At 44.3% G+C, this 24,059-nt stretch overlaps 1 protein-coding gene across 1 annotated transcript in view; it reads left to right on the top strand.

Moving 5' to 3' along the window:
- Positions 1-5,235: 5,235 nt before the first annotated feature.
- Positions 5,236-24,059, top strand: part of asah2 (N-acylsphingosine amidohydrolase 2) — a 73,658-nt gene continuing 54,834 nt past the window's right edge. Inside the window, exons 1-4 of the mRNA XM_028793419.2 lie at positions 5,236-5,244; positions 18,594-18,738; positions 19,224-19,315; positions 20,321-20,464. Of these exons, the coding sequence (XP_028649252.2) occupies positions 18,609-18,738; positions 19,224-19,315; positions 20,321-20,464 (366 nt within the window). The 5' untranslated portion in view covers positions 5,236-5,244; positions 18,594-18,608. The remainder of the gene's footprint in view (positions 5,245-18,593; positions 18,739-19,223; positions 19,316-20,320; positions 20,465-24,059) is intronic.

Here is a 24,059-nt window from a genome sequence, read left to right as displayed (position 1 = left end):
TAATAGTAATTATTATAATGTTACTACTAATTTTTCCTGTGTCATTAAGATGGTTCCTTTTCTTAATGCTGAGCTTACCAAACCACCAAGTGAAAGCAAATGCAACAACAGACTCAATAAACAACTTATAAAAAAGCGTCTGCCCCTTTTACACATTTGTTGATTTCAAGAATAGCAAAATTAGAAATTTGATACGTTGGATGTTCTTGTTTTCCTACTCTGGATTTTTAAAAAGCTTCTGTACTTCTGAAACTCTATTTCTTAAATTTCACTGATCGGTCACAACATTAAAACTGCTGACAGATGAATTGAATAACATTGCTTATCTTGTTACGATGACACCTGTCAAGGAGTTGAACATATTAGGCAGCAGGTGAACAGCCACTTCCCAAAGGTGATGTGTTGGAAACAGGAAGAATGGGCAAGAGTAAGGATCTGAGCAACTTTGACAAGGGCCATATCGTGACGGCTGGACAACTGGCTCAGAGCATTTGTTCTTCAGGACCCGCTTCTTCCTGTCATCTGGGCATATAAGCCGCCATCTTTTATTTGAATTCATTTCTCTTATGAGCTCTGTCTGAAAAGACCATTGTATTTATTTGTCTTAACTTCAAGTATACAGGGAGTTAGAGATAAAGTGGCAACCCTTGGTCCGGCAGGTAAATCAGTTATTTGAGCCCTTAAGCTGTCGCCCATGTGCATGTGTGTGACAATGCTCATGAGTTTTGTCTTCCGACAATTTCACAGGCCAATGACCACAGCAGGAGAAATGAAGACCTATTGCCACATCTTCTCTGATTTAACTGCTGGTAGCAGCGACAGTGTCTGCTTTCTAGACTCAGTCCACATCTTACCTTTCAAGGGTAGTAGACAGTTTTGTGAATTCTGCTTAAAACTGTGTACTGGATCCTGATGTCAAATCAGGTGCTGTGAAACCTTGTAGGCAAGGTGAAATCAAGGCGAAATCTTCTGAAGGTAAGGAGATGGAAAGTGCATGTAAGACACTATATTGCCAAAAGTATTGGGACACCCCTCCAAATCATTGAATTCAGGGGTTCCAATCACTGCCATGACCACAGGTCTATAAAATCAAGCACCTAGGCATGCAGACTACGTCTACAAACATTTGTGAAAGAATAGGTTGCTCTCAGGAGCTCAGTGAATTCAAGCGTGGTACAGTGATAGGATGCTACCTGTGCAATAAGTCTATTCATGAAATTTCCTCGCTACTAAATATTCCACGGTCAACTGTTAGTGGTATTACAACAAAGTGGAAGCAATTGAGAACAACAGCAACTCAGCCACGAAGTGACAGCCCAGGTAAAATCACAGAGTGGGGACAGCACATGCTGAGGCACGCAGTGTGCAGAAGTCGCCAACTTTCAACTGAGTCAATAGGTACAGCTCAAGAACAGAGCTTCATGGAATGGATTTCCATGACTGAGCAGCTGCATCCAAGCCTTATATCATCAAGTGGAATGCAAAGCATCAGATGCAGTGGTATAAAGCACTCCGCCACTGGACTCTAGAGCAGTGGAGACATGTCCTCTGGAGTGATGAATCACGCTTCTCTTTCTGGCAATCTGATGGACGAGTCTGGGTTTGGTGGTTGCCAGCAGTAAAGTTGTGCCAAGTGTAAAGTTTAGTTGAGGGGGGATTATGGTGTGGGGTTGTTTTTCAGGGGTTGGGCTTGGCCCCTTAGTTCCAGTGAAATGAACTCTTAATGCTTCAGCATACAAAGCCATTTTAGACAATTTTATGCTCCCAACTTTGTGGAAACATTTTGGGGATGGCCCCTTCCTGTTCCAACATGACTGCGCACCAGTGCACAAAGCAAGGTCTTTGAAGAAATGGATGACTGAATTTGGTGTGGAGGAACTTGACTGGCCAGCACAGAGCTCTGACCTCAACCTGACAGAACACCTTTGAGATGAATTAGAGCAGAGATTGCGAGCCAGGCCTTCTCGTCCAACATCAGTGCATGACCTCACAAATGCTCTCCTGGAAGAATGGTCACAAATTCCCATAAACACACTCCTAAACCTTGTGGAACGCCTTCCCAGAAGAGATGAAGCTGTTATAGCTGCAAAAGGGTGGGCCAACTCCATATTAAAACCTATGTATTAAGAATGGGATGTCATTAAAGTTCATGTGCGTGTGTAAAGGCAGGCGTCCCAATACTTTCGGCAATATACAGGGTGCTGGTCATAAAATTAGAATATCATGACAAAGTTGATTTATTTCAGTAATTCCATTCAAAAAGTGAAACTTGTATATTAGATTCATTCATTACACACAGACTGATGTATTTCAAATGTTTATTTCTTTTAATGTTGATGATTATAACTGACAACTAATGAAAGTCCCAAATTCAGTATCTCGGAAAATTAGAATATCAATTAAGACCAATGCAAAAAAAGGACTTGTTGGCCAACTGAAAGGTATGAACATGAAAAGTATGAGCATGTACGGCACTCAATATTTAGTTGGGGCTCCTTTGGCCTGGATTACTGCAGCAATGCGGCGTGGCATGGAGTCGATCTGTCTGTGGCACTGCTCAGGTGTTATGAGAGCCCATGTTGCTCTGATAGTGTCCTTCAGCTCTTCTGAATTGTTGGGTCTGGCGTATTGCATCTTCCTCTTCACAATACTGGGGTTAAGGTCAGGCGAGTTTGCTGGCCAATCAAGAACAGGGATACCATGGTCCTTAAACCAGGTACTGGTAGCTTTGGCACTGTGTGCAGGTGCCAGGTCCTGTTGGAAAATGAAATCTGCATCTCCATAAAGTTCGTCAGCAGCAGGAAGCATGAAGTGCTCTAAAACTTCCTGGTAGACGGCTGCATTGACCTTGGACCTCAGAAAACACAATGGACCAACACCAGCAGATGACATGGCACCCCAAACCATCACTGACTGTGGAAACTTTACACTGGACCTCACGCAACGTGGATTCTGTGCCTCTCCTCTCTTCCTCCAGACTCTGGGACCTTGATTTCCAAAGGAAATGCAAAATTTACTTTCATCAGAGAACATAACTTTGGACCACTCAACAGCAGTCCAGTCCTTTTTGTCTTTAGCCCAGGTGAGACGCTTCTGACGCTGTCTCTTGTTCAAGAGTGGCTTGACACAAGGAATGCTACAGCTGAAACCCATGTCTTGCATACGTCTGTGCGTGGTGGATCTTGAAGCACTGACTCCAGCTGCAGTCCACTCTTTGTGAATCTCCCCCACATTTTTGAATGGGTTTTGTTTCACAATCCTCTCCAGGGTGCGGTTATCCCTATTGCTTGTACACTTTTTTCTACCACATCTTGTCCTTCCCTTCGCCTCTCTATTAATGTGCTTGGACACAGAACTCTGTGAACAGCCAGCCTCTTTAGCAATGACCTTTTGTGTCTTGCCCTCCTTGTGCAAGGTGTCAATGGTCGTCTTTTGGACAACTGTCAAGTCAGCAGTCTTCCCCATGATTATGTAGCCTACAGAACTAGACTGAGAGACCATTTAAGGGCTTTTGCAGGTGTTTTGAGTTAATTAGCTGATTAGAGTGTGGCACCAGGTGTCTTCAATATTGAACCTTTTCACAATATTCTAATTTTCCGAGATACTGAATTTGGGACTTTCATTAGTTGTCAGTTATAATCATCAACATTAAAAGAAATAAACATTTGAAATACATCAGTCTGTGTGTAATGAATGAATCTAATATACAAGTTTCACTTTTTGAATGGAATTACTGAAATAAATCAACTTTGTCATGATATTCTAATTTTATGACCAGCACCTGTAGTTGTATCTGATCAAGTCAGTGCTAACCATTCTGTCCCCGAACGCCGTATTAGCGAGGCGTCTCTCTCAAGACCCAGTCCATACGGAGTGTGCGTCGCCCTACTAGTTGTAGTGAACGTGGATAGATAGTTTTACTCACCAAGAAAGTCAAGGCTGAGAATCCATATAATATAGATTTCTGGTAAGAAGTCATACAAGTATTAGGACAAGAAAACCATTGACAACTCAAAGATAAAAGGACGATAATTTCCTTAACCTAAAATACAATATGGCGGAAGGTAAAGTAAAGACTAAAGCAGCGCCAATAACAAAAAGGGAGCTAGGGACATACCAATATGTTTTAATTAAATAAGGGGTGGGGGTAGGAATGTACCAAACAGTCTAATAACAATATTAACACAGGCTGCAGTAGCAGCACACTAACCATTTTGAGCTCAAATAAAAGTCATCCTTGACCACCTCAACCCAAGGCAAGGTCGAAAACAGCTTGGCCTGTTATACTGCAGAATTACAACATTTTACAACACATCAGGGGTAGCATTGCTGATTTGCAGTATGGAGACTGTGGTTCACATCCCTGGTTCTCCCTGCATGGAGTCTGCATGTTCTCCCCGGGTCTGTGTGGCTTCCTTCCCACTGTCCGAAGACATGCAGGTTAGGTGGGCTGGCAATGCTAATTTGGCTTTAGTGTGTGTGTGTGTTTGCCCTGCGATGGATTGGCACCCTGTGCTTACCTGGGATTGGCTCCATCTCCAGTCCCTTAGCACCCTGGTCTAGAAAAGGTGCACATGCAGCAATTTGGTGGTGGGACATAAAAAAGTGAAGACCCCTATAATGTCAGTATAAAGAGAAAAAAAACACTCGTGTTGTTCAGGGTGCTCACATTTCACAAGGGGTGTAAAAGTATTGCAGGGGGGCCAACATCTCTACTACTGCTTCTATGCTCAGCTTCCAAGACTCAGTTGGTTTAATTTTTATGGGGGCTCCATGTGCAGAAATCGACGTTTAGACCTTCACAGTCACTCCATGCTGCGGTCAGTCACTCTGCCAGCATGACAGGGGACTGGGGGGAGAAGCCCAAACCTTTCAGTGCACTCGAACCTGCACGCTAATGCTGTATGTGGCAGATGTCACCTGTTACTTTGCTGTCCATCTTTTAGACGTGATCTTCGTTTTAGCGCTGCTTACTGATTAGTTTAGATTGCGATCGCACTTCAGGGTTTTGCAAAGCATCAAATATTAACAGGCCTATTCCTGACCTTCGAGAAATCAGATTTTGTATCTTAAGCCAATCCATTTAATTGCTCTCTTATCTAATCAATGTGAACTCTGGTAAACAGTAATTTAGCAGTAAAAGTGTTATTTCTGTGTGCGCTCTCGAGCTCGTCGGCACTTCTTGGTTTATTTTCTTCTTCCCACTTGATGTTGAAGGAAGTCGTCTGTTTCGCAGCAGCTTTTTGGTAAGTCGGCGTGCGTGAGTGAGTCCTGCTGTGGAGTGACGCTCCGTCCAAGACTGCTGCTTATATTATTCGACCTCAGAAAAACGATCGATAAATGGATTGGGAAAGGGGTGTTCTTTGGAATCCGTCCTAACACGTGGAAGTAGAATCAAAAGCCCACTCACCGTTGTGTGTTTCCACGAGATGCTGCTGGGACCGAATGCTGTCTCTGAATTTTGCCCAAAGCGTGGCGCTTAGCCGCCGTCTGACCCCAGTGCGCATGCGGACTGCGAGTGCTCGAACCCGCAGATTCAAGAGAGCGGAAGAAAAACGAACCATGAATGCGGTTTGACGAGCGACAATCAGCACGACATTTCGAGGATTCCGAACGTGTCCAGAGCTCTCCACCTTCCGCACACTCTTTTATGTTCTATATTTATATTTAGCCGTCAATCAACACTAAATCACCCATAATGAACACGCCTTCAGGGCAATCCTCCGAATACCGGTCCCAAATTATTTAACAACTGTTTTCCTATCGAGTGGACAATATTTAGGAGCGGGAGCAATAAGGTTAGTTATAACCAGCTTACTTATTTAAAAATATCGGTTGCATCATGACATCTGACAAGACAATAATGATGATGTACTTCTGGCTGTATGACGTGAAGTCGAAGCATGTGATGTTGTTTGAGGGTCTGACCAGCTGGGACACCATAGTGAATTATAATAACTACTTTTACCACTAAGAGACGTTGCAGCTGTTGTGCTGGAATTAATACAAAATATTGGAAATACATCTTATTGTCTTGCAATAAATATTTTTTCGCGGCTTTCAGTGTAGTATTGTCCACTCGATAGGAAAACAGTTGTTAAATAATTTGGGAGGATTGCCCGCATTCGGAAAGGCTTGCAAATTCAGTACAAAGTCAAAAAGTGAAATCTCGTTTCATTTAAGTATTCAGACTCGTAATTTAGTTACAGCTTCCAGTGCTGTTTTCTAAGTCTCTTTTCAGGCTCTGCACTCCTGGATTTGATCAGTTTATCCCATTTTTTTTTCCTCCTGACAGATCCTTTCAAACCCCATTTGAGAGGTGTCTATGAACTGCTATCTTCTGGTCTCTCCGCGGGATAGTCGGGGACTTATCACCTGAAGCCCCTCCAGCGTTGTCTTGGGTGTATAGTTCGAGTCATCATCATCATAATAATAATAAGAATTTTTTACACTTACTATGCTGAAAGCTGAACATTCACTCCGCTGTGAGGCCACATGCACTCCAAAAAGGACCTCTCTGTATTTGGCTGCATTCATCCTTCCCTCAACTTTAATGTCTTCCTGCCCCTGCCGCACCCCCATAATACGGCGCTGCCACCGCCATGCTTCACTGTAGGGCTGAGATCAGGCAGGTGATGAACTGTACCAGACTTCATGCTTGAAGTTCTGCCCAAAGAGTTCATTTTTTTTAACATTTCATTAAACCAGAGAATCTTTTTTTTCCCTCATGCTGTCAAAATGCCATTTGGCAAAAGTCGCTGAACTGTAGCCGCTCTACCGCGAACACCTGATTGCTGGAGTTTCGCTGAGATGGTTGTCCTTCCCAAAGGTTCTCCCTTCCCTGCAGAGGATTTCCAAAGCTCCGTTAGAGAGACAATTGGGTGCCCGGTCACCACCCAGACCGGGGGCCCTTCTTGCCCGGTTATACACAGCCGTGGTAATGTTCAGTCAATTGAATTTGATTTGTGGACGCCATCAGGTTGGAGACGCAGCTTAAGAAGAGTTAAAGCAAAGAAGACGCAACTGTGGAGTGCCACAGCACAGGGCTAGAGACTTACGTAAGTAGGAGATTCCAGCGTTTGATTTTTGATTTTTAATACGTTTGAAGACTTTTTTTCACCTTCTCGTATACGAAGTGTAGGGAAAGTATTGTAATCGTCTAAAAATTCGACCTCGACATTTTAATGAAACTCAATGTTTTAGAGCTCCCTGAGTCCGATTTATTTTCTTGTAGGGAAAGTATTGTAATCGTCCAAAAAATTCGATATCGAGATGAACGTTTTAGACCCTCGTGACTCCGAAAAAAACATTTTTGGAATTATGTCTGTGTGAATATGTAAAAACGATAACTTGAGCACACTTTCACTTAGGTCAACAAAATTTTGTGTACAAGTATAAGGTACAAAACGTAGATTTCTATCAGCTTTTGGGCTATTTCCGCTAACCAGAAGTGGTACTTTTTTATTTATGCAGCTGCAGAGTCCGGTTTATTCAACTTTACTTTTATAATAATTGATCAATATATTACTAATTTGATTTGATTTGTTGTTAATGATTCTATAATGTATATAATGTAAAAATACAATCATTGTCTTGCGACTTAGTCCTCAAATCTCCATCCCCATATCTGAGTATACCTGAGGAAGTCTAGGGGAGAGCACTCGTGATTTTTGAAAATGTGGTTTTACTTTGTCATTATGGATGACTGAGTGTAGACTGATGGGCAATGATGTCAAATTTAATCCATCCATCCATTATCCAACCCGCTATATCCTAACTATAGGGTCACGGGGGTCTGCTGGAGCCAATCCCAGCCAACACAGGGCGCAAGGCAGGAAACAATCCCGGGCAGGGCACACACACACACCACCCACACACCAGGGACAATTTAGAATCATCAGTGCACCTAACCTGCATGTCTTTGGACTGTGGGAGGAAACCCACACAGACATGGGGAGAACATGCAAACTCCATGCAGGGAGGACCCGAGAAGCAAACCCGGGTCTCCTTACTGCGAGGCAGCCGCACTACCACTGCGCCACAGTGCCACCCTTCAGTCAATCAATAATTTCAAATTAAATCTACAGCACAATAAAGTGTGTAGAACAATGAGGGGTCTGAATGCTTTCTGAATCCACGGTGTGTATTGTACTGGCCACCGAGAGTACAATTTTACCGAATTATGTAATTCGAGGTGACTGGCAGCTGTCTGCAGAGTGACTGTTGCTTTACTAGAGCCTTGCTGTTTGCTGCTGTCACAACCACACACCATTTGAATGGAGAAGAAGCTTTTGGTACACAATAGGAATTTGGCATAATGGGTACATTCTCCACTGGACCTCTCGGCTCACACACCTACAGTATTAGCGAGGAATGGACAAAATTCACAGAACAGAGGAAGGCGGCCATGAACCGGAAGATGTTTAAAGATTCAATGCCTTGCACTCCTCTCAGCCGGGTGCAGTGGTTAGCGCTGCTGCTTTATGGATTTGCTTGGTGAGTGGAGTTTTCCACCAGCATCCATAAGCCTACTTGGCATCTCTGAAATTGTCCCCAGTGGGCCAGCGTGTATTGTTCTGGAAAAACACTTTCCTCTTTTTTCAAAGAAGTCATTCTTGAAGATCAGATGAAAATGCAGAACAATTCTTTATTTGCACTCAGATATGCACAAATGTCTCAGTCCATGAAGTGAGCAATGAAGAAAACAATCCATTCCTTATCTAAAACATCACATCACAGAATTCTATCATCTTAGCCAGTTGGCTGCAGCCACCAGTAACTCGTATACGTGTCGATTCTTCCATTATTCTAATCATCGCTTCCTAGGGGGGTGTCCTAGGGGTCTTCCCATTGATCTTATCACCACTTCATAATGGGTTTATTCTCACTTTTTAAGGGGGTGTTCATTACTCCTCTACTTTATTTTAACCTTAACCTAATTATCTTGGTGGCTCCTCTAGATGAGACAAAGCCTCACGTGCCCAAGCTTTAAGCCTTGTTTAGTTGAACCTTTAGTTACCTTCGGTCCTTTTCCTTATGCTTTTAATAATTAATTGTTACAACTTAATATAAGTATATGATTGTATTAAATTGTAAAAATGACGATGCATTGATTACAAATATTTGATTAAAATTCTATAGTACAGTGGAACCTCGGTTTGCGAGCATAATTTGTTCCAGAAACATGCTCGTAGACCAAAGCACTCGTATATCAAAGTGAATTTCCCCATAAGAAATAATGGAAACTCAGATGATTTGTTCCACAACCCAAAACTATTCATATAAAAATGATTAATACAAAATATAAAGTAAAAATACATAAAACAAATTAACTTGCACTTTACCTTTGAAAAGAATCATGGCTGGTGTGAGTGAGTTTCTAAACTCTTGTGGGATTGCACCCAACGGGACGACACGCGGAAGAGCGTCCCAAAGCAATCGCAGTCTCCCAGCGCTGTAGCAGTTCTCCGTAAAAGCGAATCCTAAAAGATCGCGGACATGCTATAAGCGCCTGCCGTCAATGGGTGATACGAGGAACAAGGAACATTATAAATGTGCAGGGCCCTGCCTGACTGCTGTGTCTGTGTATAAATAACCGTGCTGTTGCTGTTTCAAGCTGAATAAAGCTTGTGTTGCTAAAGTACTGAGACTCAGCTTCGTGTTTTAGGGTGCAAGACGGGGACTCGCATGTCACAGCACAGACGCGAGCACACGCACGCACACACACACACACACGTGCACACAGTCACAATGCTAATACTGTAGTAAACACTATACGCTCGTACGGATGTTGACAATATGAGTGAGGCACGCCGACTCAGACGGAGAATAGGAGACGATTGCCCACAATCCCGCAGTGAGAGAGAGAGAAGAACCATCAGCTCAGTTATGATCACATGACGCTCAGCAGACAAACTACTCGTACTGCAAGACATCGCTCATTTATCAAGTGAAAAGTTATTAAAAATTTTTGCTCGTCTTGCAAAACACTCGTAAACCAAGTTACTCGCAAACCGAGGTTCCACTGTATCTTCTAAGGGACTCCAGAGCTGGCATAGGCTTTGCCCTACTTATGGAGGTGGACTACGTGTGTTTGTTCTGTTAGCTTAAGCAACAACATTTATTTTTATAGCACATTTTCATACAAATAATGTAGCTCAAAGTGCTTTACAGGATGAAGAAAGAGCAAAAAAAGACAAAAGAAGAATTAAAATAAGAGAACACTAATTAACATAGAATAAAAGTAAGGTCCGATTGCCAAAGAGGACAGAAAAAACAAAAAAAAACTCCAGATGGCTGGAGAAAAAATAAAATCTGCAGGGGTTCCAGGCCATGAGACCGCCCAGTCCCCTCTAGGCATTCTACCTGACATAAATGACCTCAATCAGTCCTCATTGTATTCAGGGTTCTCATGAAAGGACTTGATGATGACGGTCATGTGGACTTCTGGTCTTTAATCCATCAATGTAGGGACATCACAGTGCTTTGATTAGGTGGTGGTGGCGCAGATCGCCACCACAAAAATACGGAAAAAGAACAGAATAGAGAGTAGGGGTTAGTACGGAGGTTAAGGTCCACCATCTTTGTTTAACTTTTTAATAATTATTTTAAATAGTTCATTACTCCATATTAACATATCTGCAATTTAATTTTGTCTAGGTCCAATTCAAATTACCGACAATACTCATCATGTTGTGTCAGAATTTGAATTGCATATAACTACCGTATATATGAAAACTGTAATTTTAAAAATACAATGTACAGTGATCCCTCGCTATATCGCGCTTCGCCTTTCGCGGCTTCACTCTATCGCGGATTTTATATGTAAGCATATTTAAATATATATCGCGGATTTTTTGCTGTTTCGCGGATTTCTGCGGACAATGGGTCTTTTAATTTCTGGTACATGCTTCCTCAGTTGGTTTGCCCAGTTGATTTCATACAAGGGACGCTATTGGCAGATGGCTGAGAAGCAACCCAACTTACTTTTCTCTCTCTCTCGCGCTGACTTTCTCTGATCCTGACGTAGGGGGTGTGAGCAGGGGGGCTGTTTGCACACCTAGACTATACGGACGCTCGTCTAAAAATGCTGAAAGATTATCTTCACGTTGCTACCTTCTGTGTGCAGCTGCTTCGTGAAGCGACATGCTGCACGGTGCTTCGCATACTTAAAAGCTCAAAGGGCACTTATTGATTTTTGACTTTGTTTTTCTCTCTCTCTCCCTGCTCCTGACGGAGGGGGTGTGAGCTGCTGCCTTCAACAGCTTTGTACCGGCGGTGCTTCGCATACTTAAAAGCCAAACAGCCCTATTGATTTGTTTGCTTTCCTCTTTCTCCTGACGCGCACTCCTTTGAAGAGGAAGATATGTTTGCATTCTTTTAATTGTGAGACAGAACTGTCATCTCTGTCTTGTCATGGAGCACAGTTTAAACTTTTGAAAAAGAGACAAATGTTTGTTTGCAGTGTTTGAATAACGTTCCTGTCTCTCTACAACCTCCTGTGTTTCTGCGCAAATCTGTGACTCAAGCATGACAATATAAAAATAACCATATAAACATATGGTTTCTACTTCGCGGATTTTCTTATTTCGCGGGTGGCTCTGGAACGCAACCCCCGCGATGGAGGAGGGATTACTGTATAATAAAAGATATACCTAATTCTTATTTTATCCAGTCAGAACATTATTACTTGTACCCCAAATTGTTTTTCCCCCCACTCCTCCTCTTTTGTTGGAATACCAGTTTAAGAAACATCCGAATATGTTCTAGAAATCCTAACCTCCATTTCACACATTCTGAGTTTGTTCTCAGGCACATCAAACCCCTCGCCAGTGCTTTTCCACAAACCTTTTCTGTTACTCTTATTCTTTTAATGAACCTGAATTTTTTTTGAGATGTTTTGGTTTTCTTTTAGCACTGCTGTTTGCTTTTGTCCTATGTGTTTAATCATCACTTTCCTTTGTGTTCTCTTATTCATTCATGTTTCTGTTAGACATGTCCAACCTATCGTTTAACTTCCACATGAAATTCCCAGAAGTTTGTTAACCTGCACCAGTGTTTCATGTTCTCCCAACTGGCATTGTGGAGTAGTGGTTAAGACACAGCACTAGTTTAATGGTTTAATGCCTGTCTCTGAATCAACAGTGAGGCCCTGAACAACACTCTGTGTCCGGCAGGGGGCACACACTCCCTGGAAATGTGTGCTTTTTGAAATGCAGCTCACACTTGAACCTCTTTTAGTAACCACGGCAGAATTTGTAAGACAAGAGAAATATGGTACAAAAGAAAGAATCTGTTTAACTTGCTTTCAAATGCAGCTTTCACTCCTAATACACATTATAGTTTAATCATTTCTACACACAAACACAGAAAAGAAGCCATTGGAAAGTGCAAGTGTTGTTCAGTTCTTCAGGATTGTTGCTGATGACTGCAGTTCCATTTTGGCCAAGTGCAGTGCCTTGGTTTTTGGCACTGGGTCAATGTCACGCTGGTTCCGTCAAGCTTCTGGCTTGAGAGTCTGGGCTTGCGAGTGTCCTGATATAAACCAAGAGCCATCTGCAGTGTGACTCTCTGTGGAGAAGAGTGTCAACCTTGTCGAGAGGTTTACTTACCTCGGCGGCTGTTGGAATTCATCCACGTTATTTGCCCCGGGAGATAAATTACATCATCTTCATCAATGTTTATATTTCTCCCTCCGCAAATGGGGACCTAGCAACGGAAATGATTAATTCTGTCACTAACACTTTAAAGATGACTCACTCCAACCCTGCAGTTACATTATGTGGTGCCTTCATTGTGAACAATGACAAATTTCTACCAGTTTGTGACCAGTTCCACTTGAAGAATTAACAAGCTAGACCTGCTGTATTCAAATGTTAAAGATGCCTTTAAGTGTAATCTGCTGGCTCCTTTAGGTAAATCTGACCACAACTTGATTCATCCTATTCCCAGCTGCAAGCCTGTTATTATATGGCACCACCAGAATAGTGAGGAAGTGGAGCCTGGAGGCTGAATGACTGCTTCTAAATGACAGACTGGGAAATGGTGTGCGAGTCACATGGTGACAATATAGAAGACTCTGTTACTGCATCACAGACTAAATTAACTTCTGTGTCGACTCAGTGGTACCCACAAAGATAGTGCGTTGCTTTAGAAATAAAAAGCCCTGGATTACTGAGGAGCTAAAAGGTCTCCAGAATGAGAAGAGAGCATTCAAATCCAGTAACAAAGTGGCTCTGAAGGACAAACAGCATGTGCTAAAGAAAAAGCTGATTGAAGGAAAGGAAGGTAACAAAGCTAAAATCGAAAACAAACTCACTCAGAATAACACAAAAGGATGTCCGGAATGGACTGGGCATAATTACTTAATTAATTAATTAATTAATTAATTAATCCCCTCCTTTAACCGCCACCTTATCGTGGTGGAGGGGTTTGCGTGTCCCAAAGATCCTAGGAGCTCTGTTGTCTGGGGCTTTATGCCCCTGGTAGGGCCACCCAAGGCAAACTGGTCCTAGGTGAGGGATGAGACAAAGAGCGGTTAAACAAACCTCCTATGAAGAAAAACAATTTTGGACGGTGTTTTCCCTTGCCCGGACGCGGGTCACCGGGGCCCCACTCTGGAGCCAGGCCTGGAGGTGGGGCTCGATGGCGAGCGCCTGGTGGCTGGGCCTGCACCCATGGGGCTCGGCCGGACACAGCCCGAAGAGGCAACGTGGGTCCCCCTTCCCATGGGCTCACCACCTATGGGAGGGGCCAAGGAGGTCAGGTGCAGTGTGAGTTGGGTGGTGGCCGAAGGCGGGGACCTTGGCGGTCCGATCCTCGGGTACAGAAGCTGGCTCTTGGGACGTGGAATGTCACCTCTCTGAAGGGGAAGGAGCCTGAGCTAGTGCGCGAAGTTGAGAGGTTCCGGCTAGATATAGTCGGACTCACCTCGACGCACAGCTTGGACTCTGGAACCAATCTCCTTGAGAGGGGCTGGACTCTGTACCACTCTGGAGTTGCCCCCGGTGAGAGGCGCCGAGCAGGTGTGGGTATACTTATTGCCCCCCAACTTGGAGCCTGTACATTGGGGTTTACCCCGGTGGACGAGAGGGTAGCCTCCCTTCGCCTTCGGGTGGGGGGACGGGTCCTAACTGTTGTTTGTGCGTATGCACCGAATAGCAGTTCGGAGTACCCACCCTTTTTGGAGTCCCTGGAGGGGGTGCTAGAGGGCATACCTTCTGGGGACTCCCTCGTTCTGCTGGGAGACTTCAATGCTCACGTGGGCAATGACAGTGAGACCTGGAAGGGCGTGATTGGGAGGAATGGCCCCCCCGATCTGAACCCGAGCGGTGTTTTGTTATTGGACTTCTGTGCTCGTCACGGATTGTCCATAACGAACACCATGTTCAAGCATAGGGGTGTTCATATGTGCACTTGGCACCAGGACACCCTAGGCCTCAGTTCGATGATCAACTTTGTGGTCGTGTCGTCGGACCTGCGGCCACATGTCTTGGACACTCGGGTGAAGAGAGGGGCGGAGCTGTCAACTGATCACCACCTGGTGGTGAGTTGGCTTCGATGGTGGGGGAGGATGCCGGTCAGGCGTGGTAGGCCCAAACGTGTTGTGAGGGTCTGCTGGGAACGTCTGGCAGAGCCCCCTGTCAGAAGTAGCTTCAACTCCCACCTCCGGCAGAACTTCAACCACATCCCGAGGGAGGTGGGGGACATTGAGTCCGAATGGGCCATGTTCCGTGCCTCTATTGTTGAGGCAGCTGACCGGAGCTGTGGCCGTAAGGTGGTCGGTGCCTGTCGTGGTGGCAATCCCCGAACCCGTTGGTGGACACCGGCGGTGAAGGATGCCGTCAAGCTGAAGAAGGAGTCCTACAGGACCCTTTTGTCCTGTGGGACCCTGGAGGCAGCTGATAGGTACCGGCAGGCCAAGCGGAATGCGGCTTTGGTGGTTGCTGAGGCAAAAACTCGGGCGTGGGAGGAGTTTGGGGAGGCCATGGAGAACGACTTTCGGACGGCTTAGAGGAGATTCTGGTCCACCATCCGGCATCTCCGGAAGGGGAAGCAGTGCAGTGTCAACACTGTATATGGTGGGGATGGTGCGCTGCTGACCTCGACTCGGGACGTTGTGGGTCGGTGGGGGGAGTACTTCGAAGACCTCCTCAATCCCATTAACATGCCTTCCAATGAGGAAGCAGAGCCTGGGGACTCAGAGGTGGGCTCCCCCATCTCTGGGACTGAGGTCACCGAGGTGGTCAAAAAACTCCTTGGTGGCAGGGCCCCGGGGGTGGATGAGATACGCCCGGAGTTCCTCAAGGCTCTGGATGTTGTAGGACTGTCTTGGTTGACACTCCTCTGCAACATCGCATGGACATCAGGGACAGTGCCTCTGGATTGGCAGACCGGGGTGGTGGTCCCCCTCTTTAAGAAGGGGGACCGGAGGGTGTGTTCCAACTACAGAGGGATCACACTCCTCAGCCTCCCTGGAAAAATCTATTCGGGGGTTCTGGAGAGGAGGGTCCGTCGGATAGTCGAGCCTCAGATTCAGGAGGAACAGTGTGGTTTTCGTCCTGGTCGCGGAACAGTGGACCAGCTCTATACCCTTAGCAGGGTCCTGGAGGGTGCATGGGAGTTTGCCCAACCAGTCTACATGTGTTTTGTGGACTTGGAAAAGGCATTCGACCGTGTCTCTCGGGGAATCCTGTGGGGGGTACTCCGAGAGTATGGGGTACCGGCCCCCCTGATAAGGGCTGTTCGGTCCCTGTACGATCGTTGCCAGAGCCTGGTCCGCATTGCCGGCAGTAAGTCGAACCCGTTTCCAGTGAGAGTTGGACTCCGCCAGGGCTGCCCTTTGTCACCGATTCTGTTCATAACTTTTATGGACAGAATTTCTAGGCGCAGCCAGGGCGTTGAGGGGGTCCGGTTTGGTGGGCTCAGGACTGGGTCACTGCTTTTTGCAGATGATGTTGTCCTGTTTGCTTCATCAGGCCGTGATCTTCAGCTCTCTCTAGATCGGTTCGCAGCCGAGTGTGAAGCGGCTGGGATGAGAATCAGCACCTCCAAATCCGAGACCATGGTCCTCAGCCGGACAAGGGTGGAGTGCCCTCTCAGGGTTGGTAGCGAGATCCTGCCCCAAGTGGAGGAGTTCAAGTATCTCGGGGTCTTGTTCACGAGTGAGGGAAAAATGGAGCGCGAGATCGACAGGCGGATCGGTGCGGCATCCGCAGTAATGCGGGCGCTGCATCAGTCTGTCGTGGTGAAAAAGGAGCTGAGCCACAAGGCGAAGCTCTCAATTTACCAGTCGATCTATGTTCCTACCCTCACCTATGGTCATGAGCTATGGGTAGTGACCGAAAGAACGAGATCGCGAATACAAGCGGCTGAAATGAGTTTCCTCCGCAGGGTGTCTGGGCTTTCCCTTAAAGATAGGGTGAGAAGCTCAGTCATCCGGGGGGGGGGCTCAGAGTAGAGCCGCTGCTCCTCCGCATCGAGAGGAGTCAGATGAGGTGGCTCGGGCATCTGATCAGGATGCCTCCTGGACGCCTCCCTGGTGAGGTGTTCCGGGCACGTCCAACCGGGAGGAGGCCCCGGGGAAGACACAGGACACGCTGGAGGGACTATGTCTCTCAACTGGCCTGGGAACGCCTTGGGATTCTCCCGGAAGAGCTAGAAGAAGTGGCCGGGGAGAGGGAAGTCTGGGCATCTCTGCTCAAGCTGCTGCCCCCGCGACCCGACCTCGGATAAGCGGGAGACAATGGATGGATGGATGGATAATTACTTGACTCAAGCACTCCAGGGCTAAGGTGCTAGAAGGGGATGAAACTAAAACCCTGAATTTTTTAATACAGTTTCCCTCCCATTGTCACCTTTTTCCAATGACTAGTCTTCCCACACCACCCCTCCTTCTACATAAACAACTACTACCATGTCAACTGGAATACCCAGTCCACCTCTAACCATCAGTGTGGACTGTCCATAACTGAAGACCAAGTAAGGAGATAACTGAGGAACCTACACACAGGAAGAGCTGCATGCCCAGATGGAGTCAGTCCCCGAGCTCTTAAGGTCTGTGCTCACCAGCTTTGTGGGGTCTTTTGTCATCTGCTCATTCCGTCTCTAAGGCTTCAGAAAGTGCCACTGTTGTGGAAGACATCCTGCATTGTTCCTGTCCCAAAGAAGGCAGGCACCTCTTCACCTAATGACTACAGACCTGTGGCACTCACGTCTCACATCATGAGAGACTGGTCCTGGACTATATGAGTCCTCTTCTGGTAGACCACCTGGACCCACTGCAGTTTGCCTATCAGACAAGGATTGGTGAGGAGGATGCAATTATCTCTCTGCTCCACAAGAAGGCTTATTCTTACCTGGACAAAGCTGGCAGCACTGTGAGGATTATGTTTTTTGATTTTTCCAGTGCCTTCAGCACCATCCAGCCAATTTACCCATTAAGGGGTAAACTCAGAGATATGCAGGTGAGTAAGAGTATGGTGTCCTAGATAATGGACTGTATGTCAGGCAGACTGTGCTTCTGATGTGTGCCACACTGGAGCACCATAAGGAAGAGTCCTTTCTTCTTTTCTCTTAACTCTGTAAATATCAGACTACAAATATAACACTTCAGAAATTCTCAGATTATTTTGCACGTATTGGGTATATGGATAAAGGGGATGAGACAAAGTATGGGAGTCTGGTGGAGAACTTTGTTTCTTGGTGCAAAGAGAATTGTCTGCATCTTACCATTAGCAAACCAAGGAACTGGTTATAGAGTTTCACTGCCTCTATGTCTGGTCACTATTCAAGGAGTGGATGTAGAGGTGGTACACTCCTACAAGTACTTGGGGGTCCACATTAATGGTAGGTTGGACTGGTCTAGCAACACAGAGGAACTCTACAAGAAAGGGCAGACCAGACTATTTTCCTTAGGAGACTGTGTTCCTTTAATGTGGAGAGGACATCCTTCACATCTTCTACAACTCTCTGATGACCAGTGTAGTTTTCTACACTGTGGTGCACTGGGCTGATAACATCAGTTCAAGAGAGGCCCACTGCATCAAAAAGCTAATTAAAATGGCAAGCTCAGTTATAGCACATATTCTGGGCCCCCTTTGAGGTAACTGCAAAGGAGAGAATTAAAACAAATCTGAGTGCCATTATGAACAGTGCTGCACATCCCCTCTCTGACACACTAGCACTGAGCACTCTCAACCAATGAATTATTCAACAGAAATGTGTCAAGAAATGTTACTGGAGCTCCTTTATACCAACAGCAATACTCCTGCATAACACCTCACTGGGACTGTGAGAGCCAACGCAGAAGTTTCCTTTCGTTTTCATCTTCTTGCTTTTTAGTCATTCTGTTGTGTGTTCGGACAATAGTGTGTGTGTGTTTATTTATTAATTTATTCATTTTTAAGATCTTCTGTAAAAAGCCAGATACCCACCTGGGAACAAATAAAGATCTATCTATCTATCTATCTATCTATCTATCTATCTATCTATCTATCTATCTATCTATCTATCTATCTATCTATCTATCTATCTATCTATCTATCTATCTATCTATCTATCTATCTATCTATCTATCTATCTATCTATTTTCAGGAGTACCAAGCAGAATGCCATCTAGACATTGTCGAAGAGCTTTCACTTCCCTCGAGGTGGTTTTGATAGTGGTGTTTACACTGATGACTGCAGTGATAACGGGGCTGTTCGCTGTTCTGGCACTGGAGCAGAAAGCTGTCCAAGGTGAGCAAAACCAAAGAATGAAGGGTCATTAGTGACAGGGAGAATGATTTAGTGTACACAGGACAGACACGAATGTCATATGAAGAGAGATCAAACCTGTACACCTAGTAATATGAAAGTATGCATTGTGCTCTGATGCTTTTTAGTAGTTTTATTAATTTAACAGTTATAATGATAATAAGTTGTGTTGGGCCTCAGTTTGCAACTTGGCTGGGTTGATTTCAGTGTAAATTTTGACTTCCAGCTTCTCTCCATATCCCAATGTCAGACTGGCAACTGCACATTGACCTGTAAATGCATGTCTGGGCTCTGTGATGGACTGACTACTTCATGCTCCAGAATAATCTCTGATTCCCTTTGATAATGGACATTAAGGGTTAAGCAAAGGATAGGCAGAAAGATTGATACATTGGGATATACTTTTGTAAGGATAATAGAGAGTAACTCCTCTACTGCACACAGAAATATTTTTAAATGATTTTCAGATGTCCAGTATAACCCAGAAAAACCCCAAACTCGCTATTGGATTGGTGTTGGAAGAGGAGATTGTACTGGACCAGCTGCTGATTTGCCGCTGGTGAGTAAGACAACATATTTATCAATGTTTTTTGGTTGATCAGGAAATGAGGTTTGAGAAAGTTGTGACATTTCTGTGTTTTACTTTATGGTGCTAAAACACTTTAAGGTTATCTGACAAGTGGTTGACTTGCATGCACTGATTTCTTGTATCTAAAATTGTGTAAAGCTGGCAGCTAGGTCTGAGTTGTCAGTGAAAGTCACAATATCATTTATTTGCAGTCACCACTTTTATTTACTTATTTCATGGATTACCGAAATGAGAAGAGAAAATTCTGCAAGAAATCCCATAAATAATGTATGACAGTCATATACTGACCTAACCTGTCTAAGGATAGAACTGTCTAAAAGACACGTGAGGCAGGTACACAAATGAGACAGCAAGAAAGTGGTCATAAGCTATGGTGTGCTGCAGAGATACAATTCTGAATTCTTTTTCTAGTTGTTCCGGAGTTTTTCTTTACCATTATGTTGATTTACAGTCATCTTTGGCATCTCTTGCTGTGCCTATTAGTCGCTCTGGAAAGATCGAGTTACAGTTTGGTATCAAAAATAGTGCTTCATGACTGCATAACTTATAAATGAATATATGAAATATGTACTGCAATGTAACATGCAGCAGTTACCCATAACTCTACCCCTAACCTGAACCCTAACATTTTTACAAAATGTACATAAACTTTATTAACAGGAGAGGATCAGTAGCAGTTTTAACTTTTCCCTAAGTCCACTTTGCAGGCTTAATTATATAACCTCAGTCAAATGTGGTGTTGACAGGATATCATTGCCTGCTGGCGAGGGCACCAGGACCTTTAAGTTCAGCTCTCCAATGTCAGAAGTCCAAGGCTTGAAATCTTCCACTAATTCATCTATTAACAAAAGTTACCTCATTTCATTATAGTAATGGAGAAAATATATTTTATTCTGCAGGAATCAAAATATAAATTATAGTAGTTTTGGAATTTTAATTTTTGGTTCACTGCATGTCTTTGTGTTTCTTGAATAGATGGGATATGCTAATCCTAATCAAGTAGCTGGAGGACTTCACATGAGACTCTTTAGCCGAGCCTTCATTGTGTCCGATGGCTCCAAGCGAGTCGTTTTCGTAAGTGTGGATATTGGGATGGTGTCACAGCGACTCCGTCTTGAGGTAATCCCTGTGTTATTCTTATCATGCTTTCCTTTTCTCTCTTTCTTTGTTTCTGTATTTTTGCCCCAATTTGCCTAGCACAATTTGGCAGTGGCAGTTGACAAGCCTTTAAAGCCCAGTTCCGACTAAAGAAAAGGCCATTCCCTCAAATTACTTGTTTGAATCTCTTTTGTTTGATCTGAAATGATATAAAGAGGAAAAAGAGCATCAGAGTAAGGAAACCACTCCTGAAGTTCAGGAGACTTCCATTTGGATCAGGTAAAGCCTGTTGTAGTTTTTTTTACAGCAGTCACTGCTTATTTAACTGATTTCATCCATTGCACTAGTCCATACAGAGTAATTGGAGATTGTGGAATAGAGGTGAAGAAGAGAGTGCAGGCAGGGTGGAATGGGTGGAGAAGAATGTCAGGAGTAATTTGTGACTGACAGGTATCACCAAGAGTGAAATGGAAGGTCTACAGGATGGTAGTGAGACCAGCTATGTTATATGGGTTGGAGACGGTGGCACTGACCAGAGAGCAGGAGACAGAACTGGAGGTGGCAGAGTTAAAGATGCTAAGATTTGCATTGGGTGTGACGAGGATGGACAGGATTAGAAATGAGTACATTAGAGGGTCAGCTCAAGTTGGACGGTTGGGATACAAAGTCAGAGAGGCGAGATTGCGTTGGTTTGGACATGTGCAGAGGAGAGATGCTGAGTATATTGGGATAAGGATGCTAAGGATAGAGCTGCCAGGGAAGAGGAAAAGAGGAAGGCCTAAGCGAAGGTTTATGGATGTGGTGAGAGAGGACATGCAGGTGATGGGTGTAACAAAACAAGATGCAGAGGACAGAAAGGTATGGAAGAAGATGAACCGCTGTGGCAACCCCTAACGGGAGCTGCCGAAAGAAGAAGAATCCATTGCACTAGTCCTGCCTTTTATGTCTGTAAGTGTATACTTTGCTCTTTAAGGCTTTGACCAGGCATCTTGTCTCACTGCAACCCTCACAGATGAGCTGCACAATAATGTTACATTACCACAAGCTAATGTCGCCTATGCCAAGCCTTCATCTTCTTGGTAAAAGAACTCATTCTTCAAGTTGACCTTTAAGGAGTCATTTGGCCACAATGAGTTCAAAATAGATCTCCTAGAGATGTTATATAGAGAAGACTTCAGTGTGAAGTAAGGCAGCAGGAGGGTAACTGGATACTGCGGCACAAATAAAAAAACTCGATAAGTAAAATGATCAATAAGTAGAGGAAAGGGAAAGGCAAAAATGTATTAAAAATACAGGCAAATCATTAAATCCTAGCACAACATGAAACAGTTAAGTAGAAATGTACAGTCTGGAAACTCTAAAAGCCAAGGCCCAAATGATTAACAACAATTAACAAATAAAGATTTAGGACACTAAAATGTAACTCAGTGATAGAGTGAAAAGTGAATACCAACAGCACGTTTTAGTAAGGCTGTCACCATAATGTAGCAGTAGAGGTCTTTCAGAAGCTGCACGTGTCCAGAGCTGAAATATTACAACATGACAACAGAAACCTGCATGACCTCCTTGGCTTCAGGGCAAGCCTACTATAAGAATCCTGAACAGATTACAGCGATCCACTGTCTCTGTATAATTTCTTTGACTCTTTCCAGTCTGGCTTCAGAACTGGACACAGCGCTGGAGCTGCCCCAGTCAAGTATTGGCAACGATCTCCTTACTTCAGCTGACTCAGGAGCTTACATTAAAGTCTTAGTACTGTTTGACCTCAGTGCTGCCTTGAACACAGTCTGCCATTCAGTCGATTAGGAGGGAATCACTGGGGTTCACTGGAACTGGGCTTGACTGGCTTAAGTCCTGCTTATCAGACAGCAATTTGCTTTCACAGGTAGTAATACACCTTCATCTACTCCAGTGTATCATGACGTTTCTCCGTGATTGGCTCCAGGCCATATTTTGTTTAGCATCCTCATATTACCCTTAGGGCATATCATTAGGAAATACAGTGCTTATGACACTCAAATCATTCTTGGTTTTAAACCTAAAATATGTTTACCATTACTGTCTTTACTGTTTGCTTCAAAGAAATAAAGTTATGGATGCAACACAATTTCCCTTAATTAAATTGTTCAAAGACTGAGGTTATTTTAATCATCTATGCACAAAATTCATTGATTGGTAGGACTTGGATATTAAATACTTTTTATACATGAAACTTTTGGAGTCAGTTGCACAGGCACACATTAAAACACTACTGAAATTCCCTACAATCACCTCTGCAATATTTCCAGACTTAGGCCATTCATCGCATGGGCTGTTGCTGAAAGGCTTATTACGCGCCTTCTGGGTTAGACTATTGTAAATTACTGCTTTCCAAACTACCTGCAAAACTCCTTAAGAAGCACCAAAACTGTGCTACTCGTGCACTTACTCAAACCTCATTACATTATTGTATCACTCCTGTCCTGTCACAGTCACAATGGCTCAAGATTCATGCATGCATTACATCATGCATTACATTCAAAAAGAAGTCCATGGCACACCTCCTCACTACCATTATGCTAGGTAGGTGATAATAGCAAGGATTTTAGAGAATGGCCCAGATTTAAAGGGTATGGTTGGTATTTTTCAAGTTATTTCTTCACAAAGATGGATTATATGCATTTGCCACACAAAATAAAATGGGAAAAGTGCCATCTGAAATTCACAGTCCAATAGATCGCCTTTGGAATGATTTGGAACAAGAAGTCTGCTGCATCAGTATGAGGCTGAAAAAGCTGTAGGAACTGAGTGATACTGTAACAATCGGCCAAAATGTGCGCGTTCGCTACACTTCACACTTGGATGATGTTCGAAGGATATATTAGTATTTAAAAATATTCAGTCCTCAACCCCTCTTCCCCCACTTTCCGCGCCTGCCAATGCTTGACAGAAACCTAGATGTTAGTTCAGTTGGTTAAATAAGCAAGTGTATTGTAATTTAGGGTACAATATTTATGTATTTACGTGAAAGATGACTGGGTGATCGTTTGTGATCCCATTTTTCCCTGGATGCCCTCTCTTACCTCCTTACCCTCAGTGGCCAAATCTTAATCCCTGGTACGAAACACACACGAAATAAAAGGCAAATCAAAAGGAGAAAGATTAAACATAGTCTGTGTGAAACGGCGATGAATCCGGTCGCACAGTTCTCATCGATGAAAGGAAAAATGGTCCTCAGGCAAATATGGCTAGCTTCTTGCTATCCCAAAGAATTTAGAAATACGAGCCTGACTCACCAACGGCAGCACCTGGAGAACTACAGGTCCATATACCGTAACCCCTTGCCTCCTGTCGAGAATTTGCCTCCTGTTTTCAACTTCTGGGTGGCCACCCACAAATAGCGGACATCCCTGGGTGAAGTCTGATCATACTGTATTCTTCGGCGTAGATAGCCGAGTCCCTTGCCTTCTGCTTCTATCCCTTTCTTCTTTCTCGGTCCGCCGTTCCCCTTAAAAAGAAAGGTTTCCCACGGAAATGTCCACTTCCTGCTTAGTTGTCATAGATACATGATGCCTGCATATGGCAGCTGGAGTCCTTACCGGCTCCAGACTTACTAAACTTGGTTGTCCACTATAAC

This window comes from Erpetoichthys calabaricus, chromosome 2 (assembly GCF_900747795.2).
Source record: "Erpetoichthys calabaricus chromosome 2, fErpCal1.3, whole genome shotgun sequence".
Lineage (NCBI taxonomy): Eukaryota > Metazoa > Chordata > Cladistia > Polypteriformes > Polypteridae > Erpetoichthys > Erpetoichthys calabaricus.
The sequence above is the reverse complement of the archived record's forward strand: the minus strand, read 5'-3'. Positions and strand labels throughout refer to the sequence as shown.